This window comes from Symsagittifera roscoffensis, chromosome 3 (assembly GCF_963678635.1).
Source record: "Symsagittifera roscoffensis chromosome 3, txSymRosc1.1, whole genome shotgun sequence".
In the NCBI taxonomy this organism is placed as follows: domain Eukaryota; kingdom Metazoa; phylum Xenacoelomorpha; order Acoela; family Convolutidae; genus Symsagittifera; species Symsagittifera roscoffensis.
This window is the reverse complement of record NC_087064.1, coordinates 37,444,687-37,468,012: the sequence shown is the minus strand read 5'-3', so window position 1 is coordinate 37,468,012 and position 23,326 is coordinate 37,444,687. Positions and strand designations below refer to the sequence as shown.

Genomic DNA, 23,326 nt, shown 5'->3' with positions numbered 1-23,326 from the left:
GACTTTCAATCAAAAATTATTCTTTTATTGAAACGAAACAAACAAAACTGAGGACTATAATTCTTTGAAAATCATCAGTTAAATGAGCAGTTGACAGTCATCACTGTTCAAAAGTGAGGCTATGGAACATCGCGCGAACAAACATCTTTGAATCCAGTCGGAAAAAAATGTATACAGATTTAATGATCAAACATTTTGAATGGAAATCATGTACAAAATCGAAATAAACTTTTCACAAAATTGCGAGGAAAAAATTCTACTGAATCCTCTCATGCAAAAAAAAAAATATTAATCGACTGAAACGAAACCGAAAAAACTGAACACTGATTTTAAAAAAAACATCAGATGAATGGGCAGTCGATAGTCATCACAATTCAAACCTAAGAAACATCACGTGAGCTTAGAACGTTGAGACAAGCAGGAGAAAATTGAGAAGAAAATTCAGGAATCAGACGACTCATATGAAGATCACTACAAAATCTACTGACTCTTTGCACAAAAACAGAAGACCAGCAAGTCAACAGATAGCATTCCGACAAAAAAATCAATACAATCTGCACTCATTCGAGTCCCAACAAAAAATCACTTAAATGGGCATTTGATAGTCATCAAGTTTCAAAAGTGAGGCTATGGAGCATCACGCCCAATTAGCATCGTTGATTCAAACCAGAAAAAAACTAATTATAAAAGAGACCCTTATAAAGATCGCAAAAAAAAATCTCAATGACTTAGACTTTCATTCAAAAATTATTCATTTATTGAAACGAAACAGACAAAACTGAGGACTATATTTCTTTGGAAAAGCATCAGTTAAATGAGCAGTTGACAGTCATCACGGTTCAAAAGTGAGGCTATGTAACATCACGCGAAAAAACATCGTTGAGTCCAATCGGAAAAAAACGTTTACAAATTTAATGATCAAACATTTTGAATGAAAATCATGTACAAAATCGAAATCAACTTTTCAGAAAAATGCGAGGAAAAAAATCTTCTACGAATTCTTTTCATGCAAAAAAAAATTCATCGACTGAAACGAAACCAACAAAACTGAACACTGATTTTTTAAAAAAAAAATCATCATTTGAATGGGCAGTCGATAGTCATCACGATACAAAAGTGAGGCGAAGAAACATCACGTTAGCTTGAAAACGTTGAGACAAGCGGGAAAAAAGTAAAATTAAAATTCAGGAGTCATACGATTCGTATGAAGATCACTACGAAATCTACTGACACTTTGCACAAAAACGGAAGAACAGCAAGTCGACAGATAGCATTCCGACAAAAAAAAAACAACACATTCTGCACTCATTCGATTTCCAACAAAAAATCACTTAAATGGGCATTTGATAGTCATCAAGTTTCAAAAGTGAGGCTATGGAGCATCACGCCCAATTAACATCGTTGATTCAAACCAGAAAAAAAAAGTTAATTATAACAGAGACCCTTATAAAGATCGCAAAAAAAATCTCAATGACTTAGACTTTCATTCAAAAATTATTCATTTATTGAAACGAAACAAACAAAACTGAGGACTATATTTCTTTGAAAAATCATCAATTAAATGAGCAGTTGACAGTCATCACGTTTCAAAATTGGCTAAGAAACAGCACGCGAAAATCAAATCGTTGATTCCAAACAAAAAAAAGTGCACAAACCTATTTATTAAATATTTTAAATGCAAATCATGTACAACATCGAAGTGAACTTTGCACAAAATTGCGAGGAAATATTTTTTCTACTGATTAGACTTTCATGCGAAAAAAAATATTCATCGACAGAAAAAAAACTGAACCCTAAAATTTAAAAAATCATGATTTGAATGGGCAGTCGATAGTCATCACGATCCAAATATGAGGCGAAGAAACATCATGGGCAGTCGATAGTAATCACGATTCAAAAATGAGGCGAAGAAACATCATATTATGAAACCAATAAAATTAACACTGAATTTGAAAAATCATCATATGAATGGGCAGACAATATTCATCACCATTCAAACCTAAGAAACATCACGTGAGCTTAGAAACGTTGAGACAAGCAGGATAAAAGTAAAATTAAAATTAAGGAGTCAGAAGATTCATGTGAAGATCACTACGAAATCTACTGACGCTTTTCACAAAAACGAAAGAACAGCAAGTCAACAGATAGTATTCCGACAAAAAAATCAAGACATTCTGCACTCATTCGATTTCCAACAAAAAATCACTTAAATGGGCCTTTGATAGTCATCAATTTTCAAAAGTGAGGCTATGGAACATCACGTCCATTTAACATCGTTGATTCAAACCAGAAAAAGAACGTTAATTATAAAAGAGGCCCTTATAAAGATCGCAGTAAAAAATCGCAACGACTAGCTAGACTTTCACTCAAAAAATATTCATTTATTGAAACGAAACAAACAAAACTGAGGTCTACATTTCTTTGATAAAATCATCAGTTAAATGGGCAGTTGATTGTCATCACGGTTCAAAAGTGAGGCTATGGGACATCACGCGAAAATAATATCGTTGATTCGAGCCGGAAAAAATTTATACAAGTTCAATGATCAAAAATTTTAAATTCAGATCATGTACAAAATCAAAATGAACTTGCGAGATAAAAAATTTTCTAGTGATTCGAATCTCATGCAAAAAAAGCATTGACTGTAACGAAACAAACAAAACTGAACACTTAATTCAAAAAACCATCAGATGTATGGGCAGACGATAGACATCACAATACAAAAGTGAGGTTACGAAACATCACGTGAGCTTAAAAACGTGAAGAACAGCAAGAGATAAGTAAAATCAAAAATTCAGGAATCAGACGATTCATATGAAGATCACTACGAAATCTAAAAATGCTTTCCACAAAAACAAAAGAACAGCAAGTCAACAGAATAGCATTCGGACAAAAAAATCAACACATTCTGCACTCATTCGATTTCAAACAAAAAAAATCACTTAAATGGGCAGTTGATAGTTATTAAGTTTCAAAAGTGAGGCTATGGAATATCACGCCCACTCAACATCTCTGATTCAAACCGGAAAACATGTATAAATACCCAATGATCAAACAATTTACAAGATCATGTAGCAAAACCAAATTACGTTTGCACAAGATCGCAATGAAAAATCTCTACGACTACTTAGACTCTTTAAAAATTATTCATTTATTGACACGAAACAAAAAAAACTGAAGACTAAACATTTAATGAAATCATCAGTTAAATGGGCAGTCGATAGTCATCACGATTCAAAAGTGAGGCGAAGAAACATCATGTTAGCTTGAAAACGTTGAGACAAGCAGGAGAAAAGTAAAATTAAAATTCAGGAGTCAGAAGATTCATATGAAGATCATTACGAAATCTACTGACGCTTTTCACAAAAACGAAAGAACAGCAAGTCAACAGATAGCATTCCGACAAAAAAAATCAAGATATTCTGCACTCATTCGATTTCCCACAAAAAATCACTTAAATGGGCATTTGATAGTCATCAAGTTTCAAAAGTGAGGCTATGGAACATCACGCCCATTTAACAACATTGATTCAAACCAGAAAAAAAAGTTAATTATAAAAGAGGCCCTTAAAAAGATGGCAGTAAAAAGTCTCAACGATTACTTAGACTTTCATTCAAAAATTATTCATTTATTGAAACTAAACAAACAAAACTGAGGTCTACATTTCTTTGATAAAATCATCAGTTAAATGGGCAGTTGATAGTCATCACGGTTCAAAAGTGAGGCTATGGGACATCACGCGAAAACAATATCGTTGATTCGAGCCGGAAAAAATGTATACAAGTTCAATGATCAAACATTTTAAATTCAGATCATGTACAAAATCAAAGTGAACTTTGCACAAAATTGCGAGAAAATAAATTTTCTACTGATTCGAATCTCATGCAAAAAATGCATTGACTGAAACGAAGCAAACAAAACTGAACAATTAATTCAAAAAAAACCATCAGATGTATGGGCAGACGGTAGACATCACAATTCAAAAGTGAGGCTACGAAACATCACGTGAGCTTAAAAACAGGAAGAACAGCAGGAGCAAAGTAAAATCAAAAATTCAGGAATCAGACGATTCATATGAAGATCACTACGAAATCTAATGACGCTTTCCACAAAAACGAAAGAACAGCAAATCAACAGAATAGCATACACATTCTGCACTCATTCGATTTCCAACAAAAAAATCACTTAAATGGGCAGTTGATAGTCATTAAGTTTCAAAAGTGAGGCTATGTAACATCACGCCCACTCAACATCGCTGATTCAAACCGGAAAACATGTATAAATACCAATGATCAAACAATTTACAAGGAGATCATGATGCAACACCAAATTACGTTTGCACAAGATCGCAATGAAAAATATCTACGACTACTTAGACTCTTTAAAAATTATTCATTTATTGACACGAAACAAAAAAAACTGAAGACAAAATTTTTAATGAAATCATCAGTTAAATGGGCAGTTGATAGTCATCACGGTTCAAAAGTGAGGCTATGGGACATCACGCGAAAATAAAATCGTTAATTCGAGCCGGAAAAAATTTATACAAGTTCAATGATCAAACATTTTAAATTCAGATCAGGTACAAAATCAAAATGAACTTGCGAGATAAAAAACTTTCTAGTGATTCGAATCTCATGCAAAAAAATGCATTGACTGTAACGAAACAAACAAAACTGAACACTTAATTTGAAAAACAATCCGATGTATGGGCAGACGATAGACATCACATTTCAAAGGGAGGCTACGAAACATCACGTGAGCTTAAAAACGCGAAGAACAGCGGGAGAAAAGTCAAATCAAAGACTCAGGAATCAGACGATTCGTATTAAGATCACTACGAAATCTAATGACGCTTTCCACAAAAACGAAAGAACAGCAAATCAACAGAATAGCATTCGGACAAAAAGATCAACACATTCTGCACTCATTCGATTTCCAACAAAAAATCACTTAAATGGGCAGTTGATAGTCATTAAGTTTCAAAAGTGAGGCTATGGAACATCACGCCCACTCAACATCGCTGATTAGAACCGGAAAACATGTACAAATACCCAATGATCAAACAATTTACAAGGAGATCATGATGCAACACCAAATTGAGTTTGCACATGATCGCAATGAAAAATCTCTACGACTACATAGACTCTTTAAAAATTCTTCATTTATTGACACGAAACAAAAAAAACTGAAGACCAAATTTTTAATGAAATCATCAGTTAAATGGGCAGTCGATAGTCATCACGATTGTGAGGCGAAGAAACATCATGTTAGCTTGAAAACGTTGAGACAAGCAGGAGAAAAGTAAAATTAAAATTCAGGAGTCAGAAGATTCATATGAAGATCATTACGAAATCTACTGACGCTTTTCACAAAAACGAAAGAACAGCAAGTCAACAGATAGCATTCCGACAAAAAAAATCAAGATATTCTGCACTCATTCGATTTCCCACAAAAAATCACTTAAATGGGCATTTGATAGTCATCAAGTTTCAAAAGTGAGGCTATGGAACATCACGCCCATTTAACATCATTGATTCAAACCAGAAAAAAAAAGTTAATTATAAAAGAGGCCCTTAAAAAGATTGCAGTAAAAAGTCTCAACGATTACTTAGACTTTCATTCAAAAATTATTCATTTTTTGAAACGAAACAAACAAAACTGAGGTCTACATTTCTTTGATAAAATCATCAGTTAAATGGGCAGTTGATAGTCATCACGGTTCAAAAGTGAGGCTATGGGACATCACGCGAAAATAATATCGTTGATTCGAGCCGGAAAAAATGTATACAAGTGATCAAACATTTTAAATTCAGATCATGTACAAAATCAAAGTGAACTTTGCACAAAATTGCGAGAAAATAAATTTTCTACTGATTCGAATCTCATGCAAAAAATGCATTGACTGAAACGAAGCAAGCAAAACTGAACACTTAATTCAAAAAAAAACCATCAGATGTATGGGCAGACGATAGACATCACAATTCAAAAGTGAGGCTACGAAACATCACGTGAGCTTAAAAACAGGAAGAACAGCAGGAGCAAAGTAAAATCAAAAATTCAGAAATCAGACAATTCATATGAAGATCACTACAAAATCTAATGACGCTTTCCACAAAAACGAAAGAACAGCAAGTCAACAGAATAGCATTCGGACAAAAAAATCAACACATTCTGCACTCATTCGATTTCCAACAAAAAAATCACTTAAATGGGCAGTTGATAGTTATTAAGTTTCAAAAGTGAGGCTATGGAACATCACGCCCACTCAACATCGCTGATTCAAACCGGAAAACATGTATAAATACCCAATGATCAAACAATTTACAAGATCATGTAGCAAAAAAATTACGTTTGCACAAGATCGCAATGAAAAATCTCTACGATTACTTAGAATCTTTAAAAATTATTCATTTATTGACACGAAACAAACAAAATTGATTATTAAATTTTTAATGAAATCATCAGTTAAATGGGCAGTCAATAGGCATCACGATTCAAAAGTGAGGCGAAGAATCATCATGTTAGCTTGAAAACGTTGAGACAAGCAGGAGAAAAGTAAAATTAAAATTCAGGAGTGAGACGATTCATATGAAGATCAGTACGAAATCTACTGATGCTTTCCATAAAAACAAAAGAACAGCAAGTCAACAAAAAAATCACTTAAATGGGCATTTGATAGTCATCAATTTTCAAAATTGAGGCTATGGAACATCACGCCCATTTAACATCATTGATTCAAACCAGAAAAAGAAAGTTAATTATAAAAGAGGCCCTTATAAAGATCGCAGTAAAAAATCTCAGCGACTACTTAGACTTTCATTCAAAAATTATTCATTTATTGAAACGAAACAAACAAAACAGGTCTACATTTCTTTGATAAAATCATCAGTTAAATGGTCAGTTGATAGTCATCATGGTTCAAAAGTGAGGCTATGGGACATCACGCGAAAATAATATCGTTGATTCGAGCCGGAAAAAACTTATACACGTTCAATGATCAAACATTTTAAATTCAGATCATGTACAAAATCAAAATGAACTTGCGAGATAAAAAATTTTCTAGTGATTCAAAAAAATGCATTGACTGTAACGAAACAAACAAAACTGAAAACTTAATTCAGAAAACAATCAGATGTATGGGCGGACGATAGACATCACAATTCAAAAGTGAGGCTACGATACATCACGTGAGCTTAAAAACGTGAAGAACAGCAGGAGAAAAGTAAAATAAAAAATTCAGGAATCAGACGATTCAAATGAAGATCACTTCTAAATCTAATGACGCTTTCCACAAAAACGAAAGAACAGCAAGTCAACAGATAGCATTCCGACAAAAGAAATCATGACATTCTGCACTCATTCGATTTCCAACAAAAAATCACTTTAATGGGCATTTGATAGTCATCAAGTTTCAAAAGTGAGGCTATGGAACATCAAGCCCAGTTAACATCATTGATTCAAACCAGAAAAAGAAAGTTAATTATAAAAGAGGCCCTTATAAAGATCGCAGTAAAAAGTCTCAACAATTACTTAGACTTTCATTCAAAAATTATTCATTTATTGAAACGAAACAAACAAAACTGAGGTCTACATTTCTTTGATAAAATCATCAGTTAAATGGGCAGTTGATAGTCATCACGGTTCAAAAGTGAGGCTATGGGACATCACACGAAAATAACATCGTTGATTCGAGCCGGAAAAAATGTATACAAGTTCAATGATCAAACATTTTAAATTCAGATCATGTACAAAATCAAAGTGAACTTTGAACAAAATTGCGAGAAAATAAACTTTCTACTGATTCGAATATCATGCAAAAAAAATCCATTGACTGAAACGAAACAAACAAAACTGAACACTTAATTCAAAAAACCATTAGATGTATGGGCAGACGATAGACATCACAATTCAAAAGTGGGGCTACGAAACATCACGTGAGCTTAAAAACGTGAAGAACAGCAGGAGAAAAGTAAATTCAAAAATTCAGCAACCAGACTATTCATATGAAGATCACTTCAAAATCTACTGACGCTTTGCACAAAAACGGAAGAACAGCAAGTCAACAGATAGCATTCCGACAAAAAATCAAGACAATCTGCAATCATTCGATTTCCAACAAAAAATCACTTAAATTGGCATTTGATAGTCATCAAGTTTCAAAAGTGAGGCTAATGAACATCACGCCCATTTAACATCATTGATTCAAACCAGAAAAAGAAAGTTAATTATAAAAGAGGCCCTTAAAAAGATCGCAGTAAAAAATCTCAGCGACTACTTAGACTTTCATTCAAAAATTATTCATTTATTGAAACGAAACAAACAAAACAGGTCTACATTTCTTTGATAAAATCATCAGTTAAATGGGCAGTTGATATTCATCACGGTTCAAAAGTGAGGCTATGGGACATCACGCGAAAACAATATCGTTGATTCGAGCCGGAAAAAATGTATACAAGTTCAATGATCAAAAAATTTAAAATCAGATCATGTACAAAATCAAAGTGAGCTTTGCACAAAATTGCGAGAAAACAAAATTTCTACTGATTCGAATCTCATGTAAAAAAAATCCATTGATTGAAACGAAAAAAAAACAAAACTGAACACTTAATTCAAAAAACCATCAGATGTATGGGCAGACGATAGACATCACAATTCAAAAGTGGGGCTACGAAACATCACGTGAGCTTAAAAACGTGAAGAACAGCAGGAGAAAAGTAAAATCAAAAATTCAGGAACCAGACGATTCATATGAAGATCACTTCAAAATCTACTGACGCTTTGCCCAATAACGGAAGAACAGCAACTCAACAGATAGCATTCCGACAAAAAAAAATCATGACATTCTGCACTCATTCGATTTCCAACAAAAAATCACTTAAATGGGCATTTGATAGTCATCAAGTTTCAAAAGTGAGGCTATGGAACATCAAGCGCAGTTAACATCATTGATTCGAACCAGAAAAAGAAAGTTATTTATAAAAGAGGCCCTTATAAAGATCGCAGTAAAAAATCTCAACGACTACTTAGACTCTCTAAAAATTATTCATTTTTTGAAACGAAACAAACAAAACTGAAGACTGAATTTTTAAGTAAATCATCAGTTAAATGGGCAGTCGATAGTCATCACGATTCAAAAGTGAGGCGAAGACACATCACTTTAGCTTGAAAACGTTGAGACAAGGAGGAAAAAAGTAAAACTAAAATTCAGGAGTCAGACGATTCATATGAAGATCACTACAAAATCTACTGACGCTTTGCACAAATACGCAAGAACAGCAAGTCAACAGATCGCATTCCGACAAAAAATCAAGACATTCTGCACTCATTCGATTTCCAACAAAAAATCACTTAAATGGGCATTTGATAGTCATCAAGTTTCAAAAGTGAGGCTATGGAACATCAAGCCAAGTTAACATCATTGATTCAAACCAGAAAAAGAAAGTTAATTATAAAAAAGAGACCCTTATAAAGATCGCAGTAAAAAATCTCAACGACTACTTAGACTTTAATTCAAAAATTATTCATTTATTGAAACGAAACAAACAAAACTGAGGTCTACATTTCTTTGATAAAATCATCAGTTAAATGGGCAGTTGATAGTCATCACGGTTCAGAAGTGAGGCTATGGGACATCACGCGAAAATAATATCGTTGATTCGAGCCGGAAAAAATGTATACAAGTTCAATGATCAGACATTTTAAATTCAGATCATGTACAAAATCAAAGTGAACTTTGCACAAAATTGCAAGAAAATAATTTTTCCACTGATTCGAATCTCAAGCAAAAAAAATGCTTTTACTGAAACGAAACAAACAAAACTCAACGCTTAATTCAAAAAACCATCAGATGTATGGGCAGACGATAGTCATCACGATTCAAAAGTGAGGCGAAGACACATCATTTTAGCTTGATAACGTTGAGACAAGGAGAAAAGTAAAATTAAAATTCAGGAGTCAGACAATTCATATGAAGATCACTACAAAATCTACTGACGCTTTGCACAATAACGGAAGAACAGCAACTCAACAGATAGCATTCCGACAAAAAAATCAAGACATTCTGCACTCATTCGATTTCCAACAAAAAATCACTTAAATGGGCATTTGATAGTCATCAAGTTCCAAAAGTGAGGCTATGGAACATCACGCCCATTTAACATCATTGATTCAAACCAGAAGAAGAAAGTTAATTATAAAAGAGACCCTTATAAAGATCGCAGTAAAAAATCTCAACGACTACTTAGACTCTCTAAAAATTATTCATTTTTTGAAACGAAACAAACAAAACTGAAGACTAAATTTTTAAGTAAATCATCAGTTAAATGGGCAGTCGATAGTCATCACGATTCAAAAGTGAGGCGAAGACACATCATTTTAGCTTGAAAACGTTGAGACAAGGAGGAAAAAAGTAAAACTAAAATTCAGGAGTCAGACGATTCATATGAAGATCACTACAAAATCTACTGACGCTTTGCACAAAAACGCAAGAACAGCAAGTCAACAGATCGCATTCCGACAAAAAATCAAGACATTCTGCACTCATTCGATTTCCAACAAAAAATCACTTAAATGGGCATTTGATAGTCATCAAGTTTCAAAAGTGAGGCTATGGAACATCAAGCCAAGTTAACATCATTGATTCAAACCAGAAAAAGAAAGTTAATTATAAAAGAGACCCTTATAAAGATCGCAGTAAAAAATCTCAACGACTACTTAGACTTTCATTCAAAAATTATTCATTTATTGAAACGAAACAAACAAAACTGAGGTCTACATTTCTTTGATAAAATCATCAGTTAAATGGGCAGTTGATAGTCATCACGGTTCAGAAGTGAGGCTATGGGACATCACGCGAAAATAATATCGTTGATTCGAGCCGGAAAAAATGTATACAAGTTCAATGATCAGACATTTTAAAATCAGATCATGTACAAAATCAAAGTGAACTTTGCACAAAATTGCAAGAAAATAATTTTTCCACTGATTCGAATCTCAAGCAAAAAAAAATGCTTTTACTGAAACGAAACAAACAAAACTCAACGCTTAATTCAAAAAACCATCAGATGTATTGACAGAAGATAGACATCACAATTCAAAAGTGAGGCTACTATACATCACGTGAGCTTGAAAACGTGAAGAACAGCAGGAGAAAAGTAAAACCAAAAATTCAGGAATCAGACGATTCAAATGAAGATCACTACTAAATCTAATGACGCTTTCCACAAAAACGAAAGAACAGCAAGTCAACCGAAAAGCATTAGGACAAAAAATCATCATTCTGCACTCATTCGAATTCCAACAAAAAAATCACGTAAATGGGCAGTTGATAGTCATTAAGTTTCAAAAGTGAGGCTATGGAACATCACGCCCACTCAACATTGCAGATTCAAACCGGAAAACGTGTATAAATACACAATGATCAAACGATTTACAAGGAGATCATGTAGCAAAACCATATTACCTTTGCACAAGATCTCAATGAAAAATCTCTACGACTACTTAGACTCTCTAAAAATTATTCATTTTTTGAAATGAAACAAACAAAAGTAAAGACTGAATTTTTAATTAAATCATCCGTTAAATGGGCAGTCGATAGTCATCACGATTCAAAAGTGAGGCGAAGACACATCATTTTAGCTTGAAAACGTTGAGACAAGGAGAAAAGTAAAATTAAAATTCAGGAGTCAGACAATTCATATGAAGATCACTACAAAATCTACTGACGCTTTGCACAAAAACGCAAGAACAGCAAGTCAACAGATCGCATTCCGACAAAAAAATCAAGACATTCTGCACTCATTCGATTTCCAACAAAAAATCACTTAAATGGGCATTTGATAGTCATCAAGTTCCAAAAGTGAGGCTATGGAACATCACGCCCATTTAACATCATTGATTCAAACCAGAAGAAGAAAGTTAATTATAAAAGAGACCCTTATAAAGATTGCAGTAAAAAATCTCAACGACTACTTAGACTTTCACTCAAAAATTATTCATTTATTGAAACGAAACAAACAAAACTGAGGTCTACATTTCTCTGATAAAATCATAAGTTAAATGGGCAGTTGATAGTCATCACGGTTCAAAAGTGAGGCTATGGGACAAGACGAGAAAATAATATCGTTGATTCGAGCCGGAAAAAATTTAAACAAGTTCAATGATCAAACATTTTAAATTCAGATCATGTACAAAATCAAAATGAACTTGGGAGATAAAAATTTTTCTAGTGATTCGAATCTCATGCATAAAACTGCATTGACTGTAACAAAACAAACAAAACTGAACACTTAATTCAAAAAACCATCAGATGTATGGGCAGACGATAGACATCACAATTCAAAAGTGAGGCTACGAAACATCACGTGAGCTTAAAAACGTGAAGAACAGGAGAAAAGAAAAATCGAAAACTCAGGAATCAGACGATTCGTATGAAGATCACTACGAAATCTTATGACGCTTTCCACAAAAACGAAAGAACAGCAAGTCAAGAGAATAACATTCGGACAAAAAAATCAACACATTCTGCACTCATTCGATTTCCAACAAAAAATCACTTAAATGGGCAGTTGATTGTCAAAAAGGAGGCTATGGAACATCACGCCCCCACTCAACATAGCTGATTCAAACCGGAAAACATGTATGAATACCCAATGATCAAACAATTTACAAAACCATATAGCAAAACCAAATTACTTTTGCACAAGATCGCAATGAAAAATCTCTACGACTAATTAGACTCTTTAAAATTTATTCATTCATTGAAATGAAACAAACCAAATTGAAGTTTAAATTTTTAATTAAATCATCAGTTAAATGGGCAGTCTATAGTCATCATGATTCAAAAGTGAGGCTATGGAACATCACGTCCATTTAACATCATTGATTCAAAACAGAAAAAGAAAGTTAATTATAAAAGAGGCCCTCATACAGGTCGCAGTAAAAAGTCTCAACGACTACTTAGACTTTCATTCAAAAATTATTCATTTATTGAAACGAAACAAACAAAACTGAGGTCTACATTTCTTTGACAAAATCATCAGTTAAATGGGCAGTTGATAGTCATCACGGTTCAAAAGTGAGGCTATGGGACATCACGCGAAAATAATATCATTGATTCGAGCCGGAAAAAATGTATACAAGTTCAATGATCAAACATTTTAAATTCAGAACATGTACAAAATCAAAGTGAACTTTGCACAAAATTACGAAAAAATAAATTTTCTACTGATTCGAATCTCATGCAAAAAAATGCATTGACTGAAACGAAACAAACAAAACTGAACACTTAATTCGAAAAAACCGTCAGATGTATGGGCAGACGATAGACATCACAATTCAAAAGTGAGGCTACGAAACATCACGTGAGCTTCAAAACGCGAAGAACTTTTACTTGAGGAGAATGACTGGAGTCATTGATTAAAATAACAATCTGGCTTAGGGTTCTTTTGTATATGTGGAAAGGCGATTTTAATCAATGACTCCAGTCATTCTTCTTTTTCAGGAAACCCGATCTTCGATTGAGGAAAAATCCATTTCTACACTCATTGATTTTCCAAGAAAAAATCAGGTAAAGTGACGGTTGATGGTAATCAAAGTTCAAAAGTGAGGCTATGGAACATCACGCCCATTTAACATCATTGATTCAAACCAGAAGAAGAAAGTTAATTATAAAAGAGACCCTTATAAAGATTGCAGTAAAAAATCTCAACGACTACTTAGACTTTCACTCAAAAATTATTCATTTATTGAAACGAAACAAACAAAACTGAGGTCTACATTTCTCTGATAAAATCATAAGTTAAATGGGCAGTTGATAGTCATCACGGTTCAAAAGTGAGGCTATGGGACAAGACGAGAAAATAATATCGTTGATTCGAGCCGGAAAAAATTTAAACAAGTTCAATGATCAAACATTTTAAATTCAGATCATGTACAAAATCAAAATGAACTTGCGAGATAAAAATTTTTCTAGTGATTCGAATCTCATGCATAAAACTGCATTGACTGTAACAAAACAAACAAAACTGAACACTTAATTCAAAAAACCATCAGATGTATGGGCAGACGATAGACATCACAATTCAAAAGTGAGGCTACGAAACATCACGTGAGCTTAAAAACGTGAAGAACAGGAGAAAAGAAAAATCGAAAACTCAGGAATCAGACGATTCGTATGAAGATCACTACGAAATCTTATGACGCTTTCCACAAAAACGAAAGAACAGCAAGTCAAGAGAATAACATTCGGACAAAAAAATCAACACATTCTGCACTCATTCGATTTCCAACAAAAAATCACTTAAATGGGCAGTTGATTGTCAAAAAGGAGGCTATGGAACATCACGCCCCCACTCAACATAGCTGATTCAAACCGGAAAACATGTATGAATACCCAATGATCAAACAATTTACAAAACCATATAGCAAAACCAAATTACTTTTGCACAAGATCGCAATGAAAAATCTCTACGACTAATTAGACTCTTTAAAATTTATTCATTCATTGAAATGAAACAAACCAAATTGAAGTTTAAATTTTTAATTAAATCATCAGTTAAATGGGCAGTCTATAGTCATCATGATTCAAAAGTGAGGCTATGGAACATCACGTCCATTTAACATCATTGATTCAAAACAGAAAAAGAAAGTTAATTATAAAAGAGGCCCTCATACAGGTCGCAGTAAAAAGTCTCAACGACTACTTAGACTTTCATTCAAAAATTATTCATTTATTGAAACGAAACAAACAAAACTGAGGTCTACATTTCTTTGACAAAATCATCAGTTAAATGGGCAGTTGATAGTCATCACGGTTCAAAAGTGAGGCTATGGGACATCACGCGAAAATAATATCATTGATTCGAGCCGGAAAAAATGTATACAAGTTCAATGATCAAACATTTTAAATTCAGAACATGTACAAAATCAAAGTGAACTTTGCACAAAATTACGAAAAAATAAATTTTCTACTGATTCGAATCTCATGCAAAAAAATGCATTGACTGAAACGAAACAAACAAAACTGAACACTTAATTCGAAAAAACCGTCAGATGTATGGGCAGACGATAGACATCACAATTCAAAAGTGAGGCTACGAAACATCACGTGAGCTTCAAAACGCGAAGAACTTTTACTTGAGGAGAATGACTGGAGTCATTGATTAAAATAACAATCTGGCTTAGGGTTCTTTTGTATATGTGGAAAGGCGATTTTAATCAATGACTCCAGTCATTCTTCTTTTTCAGGAAACCCGATCTTCGATTGAGGAAAAATCCATTTCTACACTCATTGATTTTCCAAGAAAAAATCAGGTAAAGTGACGGTTGATGGTAATCAAAGTTCAAAATTGAGGCTATGGAAAACCACACCAATTTAACATCGTTGATTCAAACCAGAAAAAATGAATAGATATTCAAGGTTCAATCATTTTAAATGATGATCATGTAAAAAACCAAAAAGTCCTTTGCACAAAATTGCGACGAAATTTTTCTTCTAATTAGAATTTCATTAAAAAAAACTATTCAAGAATTGAAACGAAACAACAATACTGTACACTACACATCAAGAAAATCATCAGTTGAATGGTCAGTTGTCAGTCATCACGATTCAAAAGTGAGGCGAAGACACATCATTTTAGCTTGAAAACGTTGAGACAAGGAGGAGAAAAGTAAAATTAAAATTCAGGAGTCAGACGATTCATATGAAGATCACTGCAAAATCTACTGACGCTTTGCACAAAAACGCAAGAACAGCAAGTCAACAGATCGCATTCCGACAAAAAAATCAAGACATTCTGCACTCAATCGATTTCCAACAAAAAATCACTTAAATGGGCATTTGATAGTCATCAAGTTTCAAAAGTGAGGCTATGGAACATCACGCCCATTTAACATCATTGATTCAAACCAGAAGAAGAAAGTTTATTATAAAAGAGAACCTTATAAACTTCGCAGTAAAAAATCTCAACGACTACTTAGACTTTCACTCAAAAATTATTCATTTATTGAAACGAAACAAACAAAACTGAGGTCTACATTTCTCTGATAAAATCATATGTTAAATGGGCAGTTGATAGTCATCACGGTTCAAAAGTGAGGCTATGGGACATCACGCGAAAATAATATCATTGATTCGAGCCGGAAAAAATGTATACAAGTTCAATGATCAAACATTTTAAATTCAGAACATGTACAAAATCAAAGTGAACTTTGCACAAAATTACGAAAAAATAAATTTTCTACTGATTCGAATCTCATGCAAAAAAATGCATTGACTGAAACGAAACAAACAAAACTGAACACTTAATTCGAAAAAACCGTCAGATGTATGGGCAGACGATAGACATCACAATTCAAAAGTGAGGCTACGAAACATCACGTGAGCTTCAAAACGCGAAGAACTTTTACTTGAGGAGAATGACTGGAGTCATTGATTAAAATAACAATCTGGCTTAGGGTTCTTTTGTATATGTGGAAAGGCGATTTTAATCAATGACTCCAGTCATTCTTCTTTTTCAGGAAACCCGATCTTCGATTGAGGAAAAATCCATTTCTACACTCATTGATTTTCCAAGAAAAAATCAGGTAAAGTGACGGTTGATGGTAATCAAAGTTCAAAATTGAGGCTATGGAAAACCACACCAATTTAACATCGTTGATTCAAACCAGAAAAAATGAATAGATATTCAAGGTTCAATCATTTTAAATGATGATCATGTAAAAAACCAAAAAGTCCTTTGCACAAAATTGCGACGAAATTTTTCTTCTAATTAGAATTTCATTAAAAAAAACTATTCAAGAATTGAAACGAAACAACAATACTGAACACTACACATCAAGAAAATCATCAGTTGAATGGTCAGTTGTCAGTCATCACGATTCAAAAGTGAGGCGAAGACACATCATTTTAGCTTGAAAACGTTGAGACAAGGAGGAGAAAAGTAAAATTAAAATTCAGGAGTCAGACGATTCATATGAAGATCACTACAAAATCTACTGACGCTTTGCACAAAAACGCAAGAACAGCAAGTCAACAGATCGCATTCCGACAAAAAAATCAAGACATTCTGCACTCAATCGATTTCCAACAAAAAATCACTTAAATGGGCATTTGATAGTCATCAAGTTTCAAAAGTGAGGCTATGGAACATCACGCCCATTTAACATCATTGATTCAGACCAGAAGAAGAAAGTTTATTATAAAAGAGACCCTTATAAACTTCGCAGTAAAAAATCTCAACGACTACTTAGACTTTCACTCAAAAATTATTCATTTATTGAAACGAAACAAACAAAACTGAGGTCTACATTTCTCTGATAAAATCATATGTTAAATGGGCAGTTGATAGTCATCACGGTTCAAAAGTGAGGCTATGGGACATCACGAGAAAATAATATCGTTGATTCGAGCCGGAAAAAATTTATACAAGTTCAATGATCAAACATTTTAAATTCAGATCATGTACAAAATCAAAATGAACTTGCGAGATAAAAATTTTTCTAGTGATTCGAATCTCATGCATAAAACTGCATTGACTGTAACAAAATAAACAAAACTGAACACTTAATTCAAAAAACCATCAGATGTATGGGCAGACGATAGACATCACAATTCAAAAGTGAGGCTACGAAACATCACGTGAGCTTAAAAACGTGAAGAACAGCAGGAGAAAAGAAAAATCGAAAATTCAGGAATCAGACGATTCGTATGAAGATCACTACGAAATCTTATGACGCTTTCCACAAAAACGAAAGAACAGCAAGTCAAGAGAATAACATTCGGACAAAAAAATCAACACATTCTGCACTCATTCGATTTCCAACAAAAAATCACTTAAATGGGCAGTTGATTGTCAAAAAGGAGGCTATGGAACATCACGCCCCCACTCAACATAGCTGATTCAAACCGGAAAACATGTATGAATACCCAATGATCAAACAATTTACAAAACCATATAGCAAAACCAAATTACTTTTGCACAAGATCGCAATGAAAAATCTCTACGACTAATTAGACTCTTTAAAATTTATTCATTTATTGAAATGAAACAAACCAAATTGAAGTTTAAATTTTTAATTAAATCATCAGTTGAATGGGCAGTCGATAGTCATCACGATTCAAAAACGAGGCTATGGAACATCACGTCCATTCAACATCATTGATTCAAAACAGAAAAAGAAAGTTAATTATAAAAGAGGCCCTCATACAGGTCGCAGTAAAAAGTCTCAACGACTACTTAGACTTTCATTCAAAAATTATTCATTTATTGAAACGAAACAAACAAAACTGAGGTCTACATTTCTTTGACAAAATCATCAGTTAAATGGGCAGTTGATAGTCATCACGGTTCAAAAGTGAGGCTATGGGACATCACGCGAAAATAATATCATTGATCCGAGCCGGAAAAAATGTATACAAGTTCAATGATCAAACATTTTAAATTCAGATCATGTACAAAATCAAAGTGAACTTTGCACAAAATAACGAAAAAATAAATTTTCTACTGATTCGAATCTCATGCAAAAAAATGCATTGACTGAAACGAAACAAACAAAACTGAACGCTTAATTCGAAAAAAACCGTCAGATGTATGGGCAGACGATAGACATCACAATTCAAAAGTGAGGCTAGGAAACATCACGTGAGCTTCAAAACGCGAAGAACTTTTACTTGAGGAGAATGACTGGAGTCATTGATTAAAATAACAACCTGGCTTAGGGTTCTTTTGTATATGTGGAAAGGCTATTTTAATCAATGACTCCAGTCATTCTTCTTTTTCAGGAAACCCGATCTTCGATTGAGGAAAAATCCATTTCTACACTCATTGATTTTCCAAGAAAAAATCAGGTAAAGTGACGGTTGATGGTAATCAAAGTTCAAAATTGAGGCTATGGAAAACCACACCAATTTAACATCGTTGATTCAAACCAGAAAAAATGAATAGATATTCAAGGTTCAATCATTTTAAATGATGATCATGTAAAAAACCAAAAAGTCCTTTGCACAAAATTGCGACGAAATTTTTCTTCTTATTAGAATTTCATTAAAAAAAAACTATTCAAGAATTGAAACGAAACAACAATACTGAACACTACACATCAAGAAAATCATCAGTTGAATGGTCAGTTGTCAGTCATCACGACTAAAATTGAGGCTAAGAAACATAATGTGAGCTTAAAAACGCTGAGAGAAGCAGGAGAAAAGTAACATCAGGATCTAAGATCAAGAATCAGACAACTCTTATGAAGATGGCTACAAAATCTAGTTACCCTTTGCACAAAAAACAAAGGAACAGCAAGTCAGATTAATTACTTTACATCATCAATGTTCAAAGACTCTAGTCCTTCATCACAAGGTTTTTCAGGAAACCCGACCTTCCATTGAGAAGGAAACCATTCCGTCAGAAATAAAAAGTAACACATTCTACAAGGTTCAAAAGTGAGGCAATGCAACATCACGCCAACTTAACATCATTGATTCAAACCTGGAAAAATGGCCAGAACTTCAATTAGCAAGCAATTTAAAGGTAGATCGTGTACAAAAAAGAATTGTGAATGCGAGGAAAATTTCTACGACTTATTAACTTTCATCCGAAAAAAATATTATTTGAGTTGGAACTAGACGAAAAAAACGGAACACTCAATTCTCAAAAAAATCATCAGGTGAATGAGCAGTTGACAGTCATCAAGATTCAAAGATGAGGCTAAGAAACACCAGGAGAGCTTTAAAACGCTGATACAGGCAAGAGAAAAGTAATAGCTAAAATCAGGAATCAGACAGTCTAAATAAATATCCTTAGGAAATCTACTTACCCTCTTCACAAAAACAAATAAACGGCAAGTCAGACTAGTTGATTTCATCAAGGTTCAGTGACTCTAGCCATTCATCGCAGGTTGAAGTTTTTCTGGAAATCAATATTTGATTGAAAAATCCCCTACGACCGAAAAAAAAAACAGTCTACACTCATTTCATTTCCAAGAAAAATAAGTTGAATAGTCAGTTGATAGCCCCCAAGGATCAAAAGTGAGGCTATGGAACATCACGCCAGCTTAACATCGTTGATTCAACCAGAAAAATGTACACAGATTCAAGGATCAAACAGTTTAAATGAAGATCATATACAAAATCGAGATGTCCTTTGCACTAAATTGCGAGGAGATTACCCTTCTACTAATCAGACTTTCAATCAAAGAATTATTCATTAATTTAAACGAAACAAAACTGAAAATTAAATTTAAAAAATCAACAGTTGAAAGGGCAGTTGATAGTCATCACGATTCATCAGTGAACCTAAGAAACCTCACGTGAGCTTCAAATGTTGAATAAGCAGGAGAAAAGTTAAATCAAAATTCAGGAATCAAACAGTTTATATGAATATCACTACGAAATCTACTTACTCTTTGCACATATACAAAAGAAACGCGTGCAAGATTGTTACTTTAATTAATGACTCCATTCATTAATCAAAAGTAAAGGTTTTTTCAGAAAACCCGACATTACATTGAAGAAAGATCTATTTCTACACTCATTGATTTTCCAAGAAGAAAATCAGGTAAATGGACGGTTGATAGTAATCAAAATTCAAAATTGAGGCTATTGAACAACAACCTAACTCAACATCGTTCCATTCAAGCCAGGAAAAATGTACAGAAGTTCAAAGATCAAACATTTTAAATGATGATCATGTAAAAAGAATCAAAGTGTCATTTGCACAAAAGTGCGACGAAAATTTTCTTCTAATTAGCCTTTCATTCAAAAAAATTATTCAAGGATTGAAACGAAACAAACAATTTTGAACACTAAATTTCAAAAAAAATCATCAATTAAATAAGCAGTTGATAGTCATCACTATTCAAAAGTGAGACTAAGAAAGATCACGGGAGCTTAAAAACATTGAGACAAACAAGAGAAAATCAAAATCCAAGTTCAAGAATCAGTCGACTTATATGAACATCACTACAAAATCTACTTACCCTTAGCACATATACAAAAAACCCGTAGAGTTACCCTTTGCAGAAAAAAAATTAAAGAACCGTAAACCAGATAAGTTATTTTCATCAATAAATATAGCCAACTGACAGTTGGAAAAGAAAAATCAACGCAAAGAAACTGAAACAAAAACTGACTTGTTTTCTTTTTTTTTTCAAAAATCTTCAACTTTTGAATTTCGAAGAAACAAAATAGATGGCCCTAAAGCTCTTTGAAATTATGGAACAACTTATGATGGACACGTTTTTGTTAGAAATAACCCAATTTGAGAAAGCTGGATCAAACAGTAAAACTTTAAATTCGCTGGGAAATCTGATAATTAATTTCCATTTTCGAAATTACAAGTCAAACACTTTTTTCGTGGCTTTTAAGTTTTTGCTGTTCAATAGTGAAGTTTACCTTCCTTTTAACAACGGAAACGCACTGAACTTAAAAAGAAATCACAATTCAAACCGCGAAAAAATCAAAATTGAGCTTGGACAAATTTTAACTTTTTCCTGAAAAAAAAAATCAGCAAAACCTATAAGAGTCCTCACTACGTTCATTTCTCTTAATAAGAGACACTATCTATTCATCGCAAGCTAAGGCTTCTTCTGGAAATCTGACCTTTCATTGACGAAAAAAAAATTCCGAGTGAAAAGAAATAACCCATTCTACACTCATTCAATTTCTATGAAAAAATCAGTTCAATGCGCAGTTGATAGTCATCACGGTTCAAAAGTGAGGCTACCCGAAGTTCGGAACCCCAACAATGGGCCATTTGACCTTTTTTCATTTCATTGAGAATTACGCTAGAACTACCGAAATAAATGATGAGATAATAATATCAGAAGGAGCCTTTTACACAGCTCATAAGTTCTAGAAATGTAAAACTCCCAAAACTTTGAGCGAAATGTTGAAATTTATTTTTCAGCAAATTTTTTTGGCTATCAAGCAAAAATATATTCTCTTATACTGATTTTTGGAGATTTTAAACAATAAAGAAAAACGCGATGGAAGATTCAAATTTTGTACACAATCATTAACACAAAATACAATACGCATAATTATTCCGATCAAGCAAGCAGTTAGATGAACTGCTTCTAGTATCAGTATTCCAAGTTATTGCGCTATTGAACATATTTAAACGAAACTGGAGATTTATAGACGTTTTTTTTCATAGCTGTTTGCAGCTGATCCTAAATGAATCTTCGCAAAACATTTGCTAACATAATACAGTGCAGATTTAAATTATCGAGACAAATTGAATAAGACGCGAATTTAAAACGCGTTTTTCTCAAACTTTAGACAAAAATTGATGAAGACCCATCTTGCTTAAAATTTTAACAAAATTTATATGGTGCATTTTCTTTTGCAAATTTTGGGCCCAAAAATTTACACCAAAAAACGATCAATTTGGGCAAAATTCTTTAGAGAACGCTTATAAAATGATCATAATCTCAGACAAATTCAACCATTCATTGGCAGACGAGTAATTTTAATGTGAGAGGAGGTAACCTGAAGTGCAGTCCCATATCTTGACAAATCGGTCAACTCCGGCCGAGATGAAGCTGTTGTTGTTGAGGAACCGCACACATGTCACCTCATCAGTGTGTGCTTCCTAAATAAAACTATCAGTTGCTGTATCACTTTTCCAAGTGATTAACGAAACAATCCAAACTGAATAAATGCCCCCCCCCCCCCTCGACATGGTTTAATCTCTTCCATGTTAGGTTCAAGGGTTTGCAGCTATATTAGCAGCATATTGCTATTGAGCTGGACAGGTTCGAAGAGAGCTCGCACGAGACAGAAGCGATGTTGCAGGTTCTTGCTGAACAAACGTAAGCTAAAAACTTCAAGTTTCGGAATTCGGAGTTTAAAAAATGACCTAAAAGCTCTTTGAAATTAAAGAACATTTTATGATTGACATTTTTTTGATAAATTAACTCAATTTGAGAAAACTGGATCAATATTTTATTTCGCTTACTGATTACTCGCTTACCGTCTTACTACACTTACTGATTTTCGTGACCTTTACAATTTTGCTGTTCGATAGTGGAATTTGCTTACTTTTTAAGAAAGGAAATGCAGTGGACTTGAAAAGAAATCACAAGTCAAACCGCGAAAAATCACAACTGAGCGTGAACTAACTTTAAAATTTTTTCCTAGAAAAAAAACGAGAAAAAATCATCGCGACCTATATAAGAGTCTTCACTGCCTTCATCGACTCTTAATCAGAGTATTGTCCCGCTTAACGCGAAAGCTGAAACAAAAGCGGCCGATCAAGGATTATAAGCGAAAGCGATTGCGAATTTTCCACGGCAATAACAAAAACGAAAAAGCGGTATAAATCTT

General features: G+C 33.5%; 1 protein-coding gene across 4 annotated transcripts in view; it reads right to left on the bottom strand.

Moving 5' to 3' along the window:
• Positions 1–23,326, bottom strand: part of LOC134841435 (autophagy-related protein 16-1-like) — a 214,249-nt gene that overhangs the window by 42,060 nt on the left and 148,863 nt on the right. For all 4 annotated transcript variants that reach the window (XM_063857421.1, XM_063857422.1, XM_063857423.1 and 1 more), the window contains one exon: positions 22,490–22,592. In XM_063857421.1, coding sequence (XP_063713491.1) covers positions 22,490–22,592 — 103 coding nt within the window. The remainder of the gene's footprint in view (positions 1–22,489; positions 22,593–23,326) is intronic.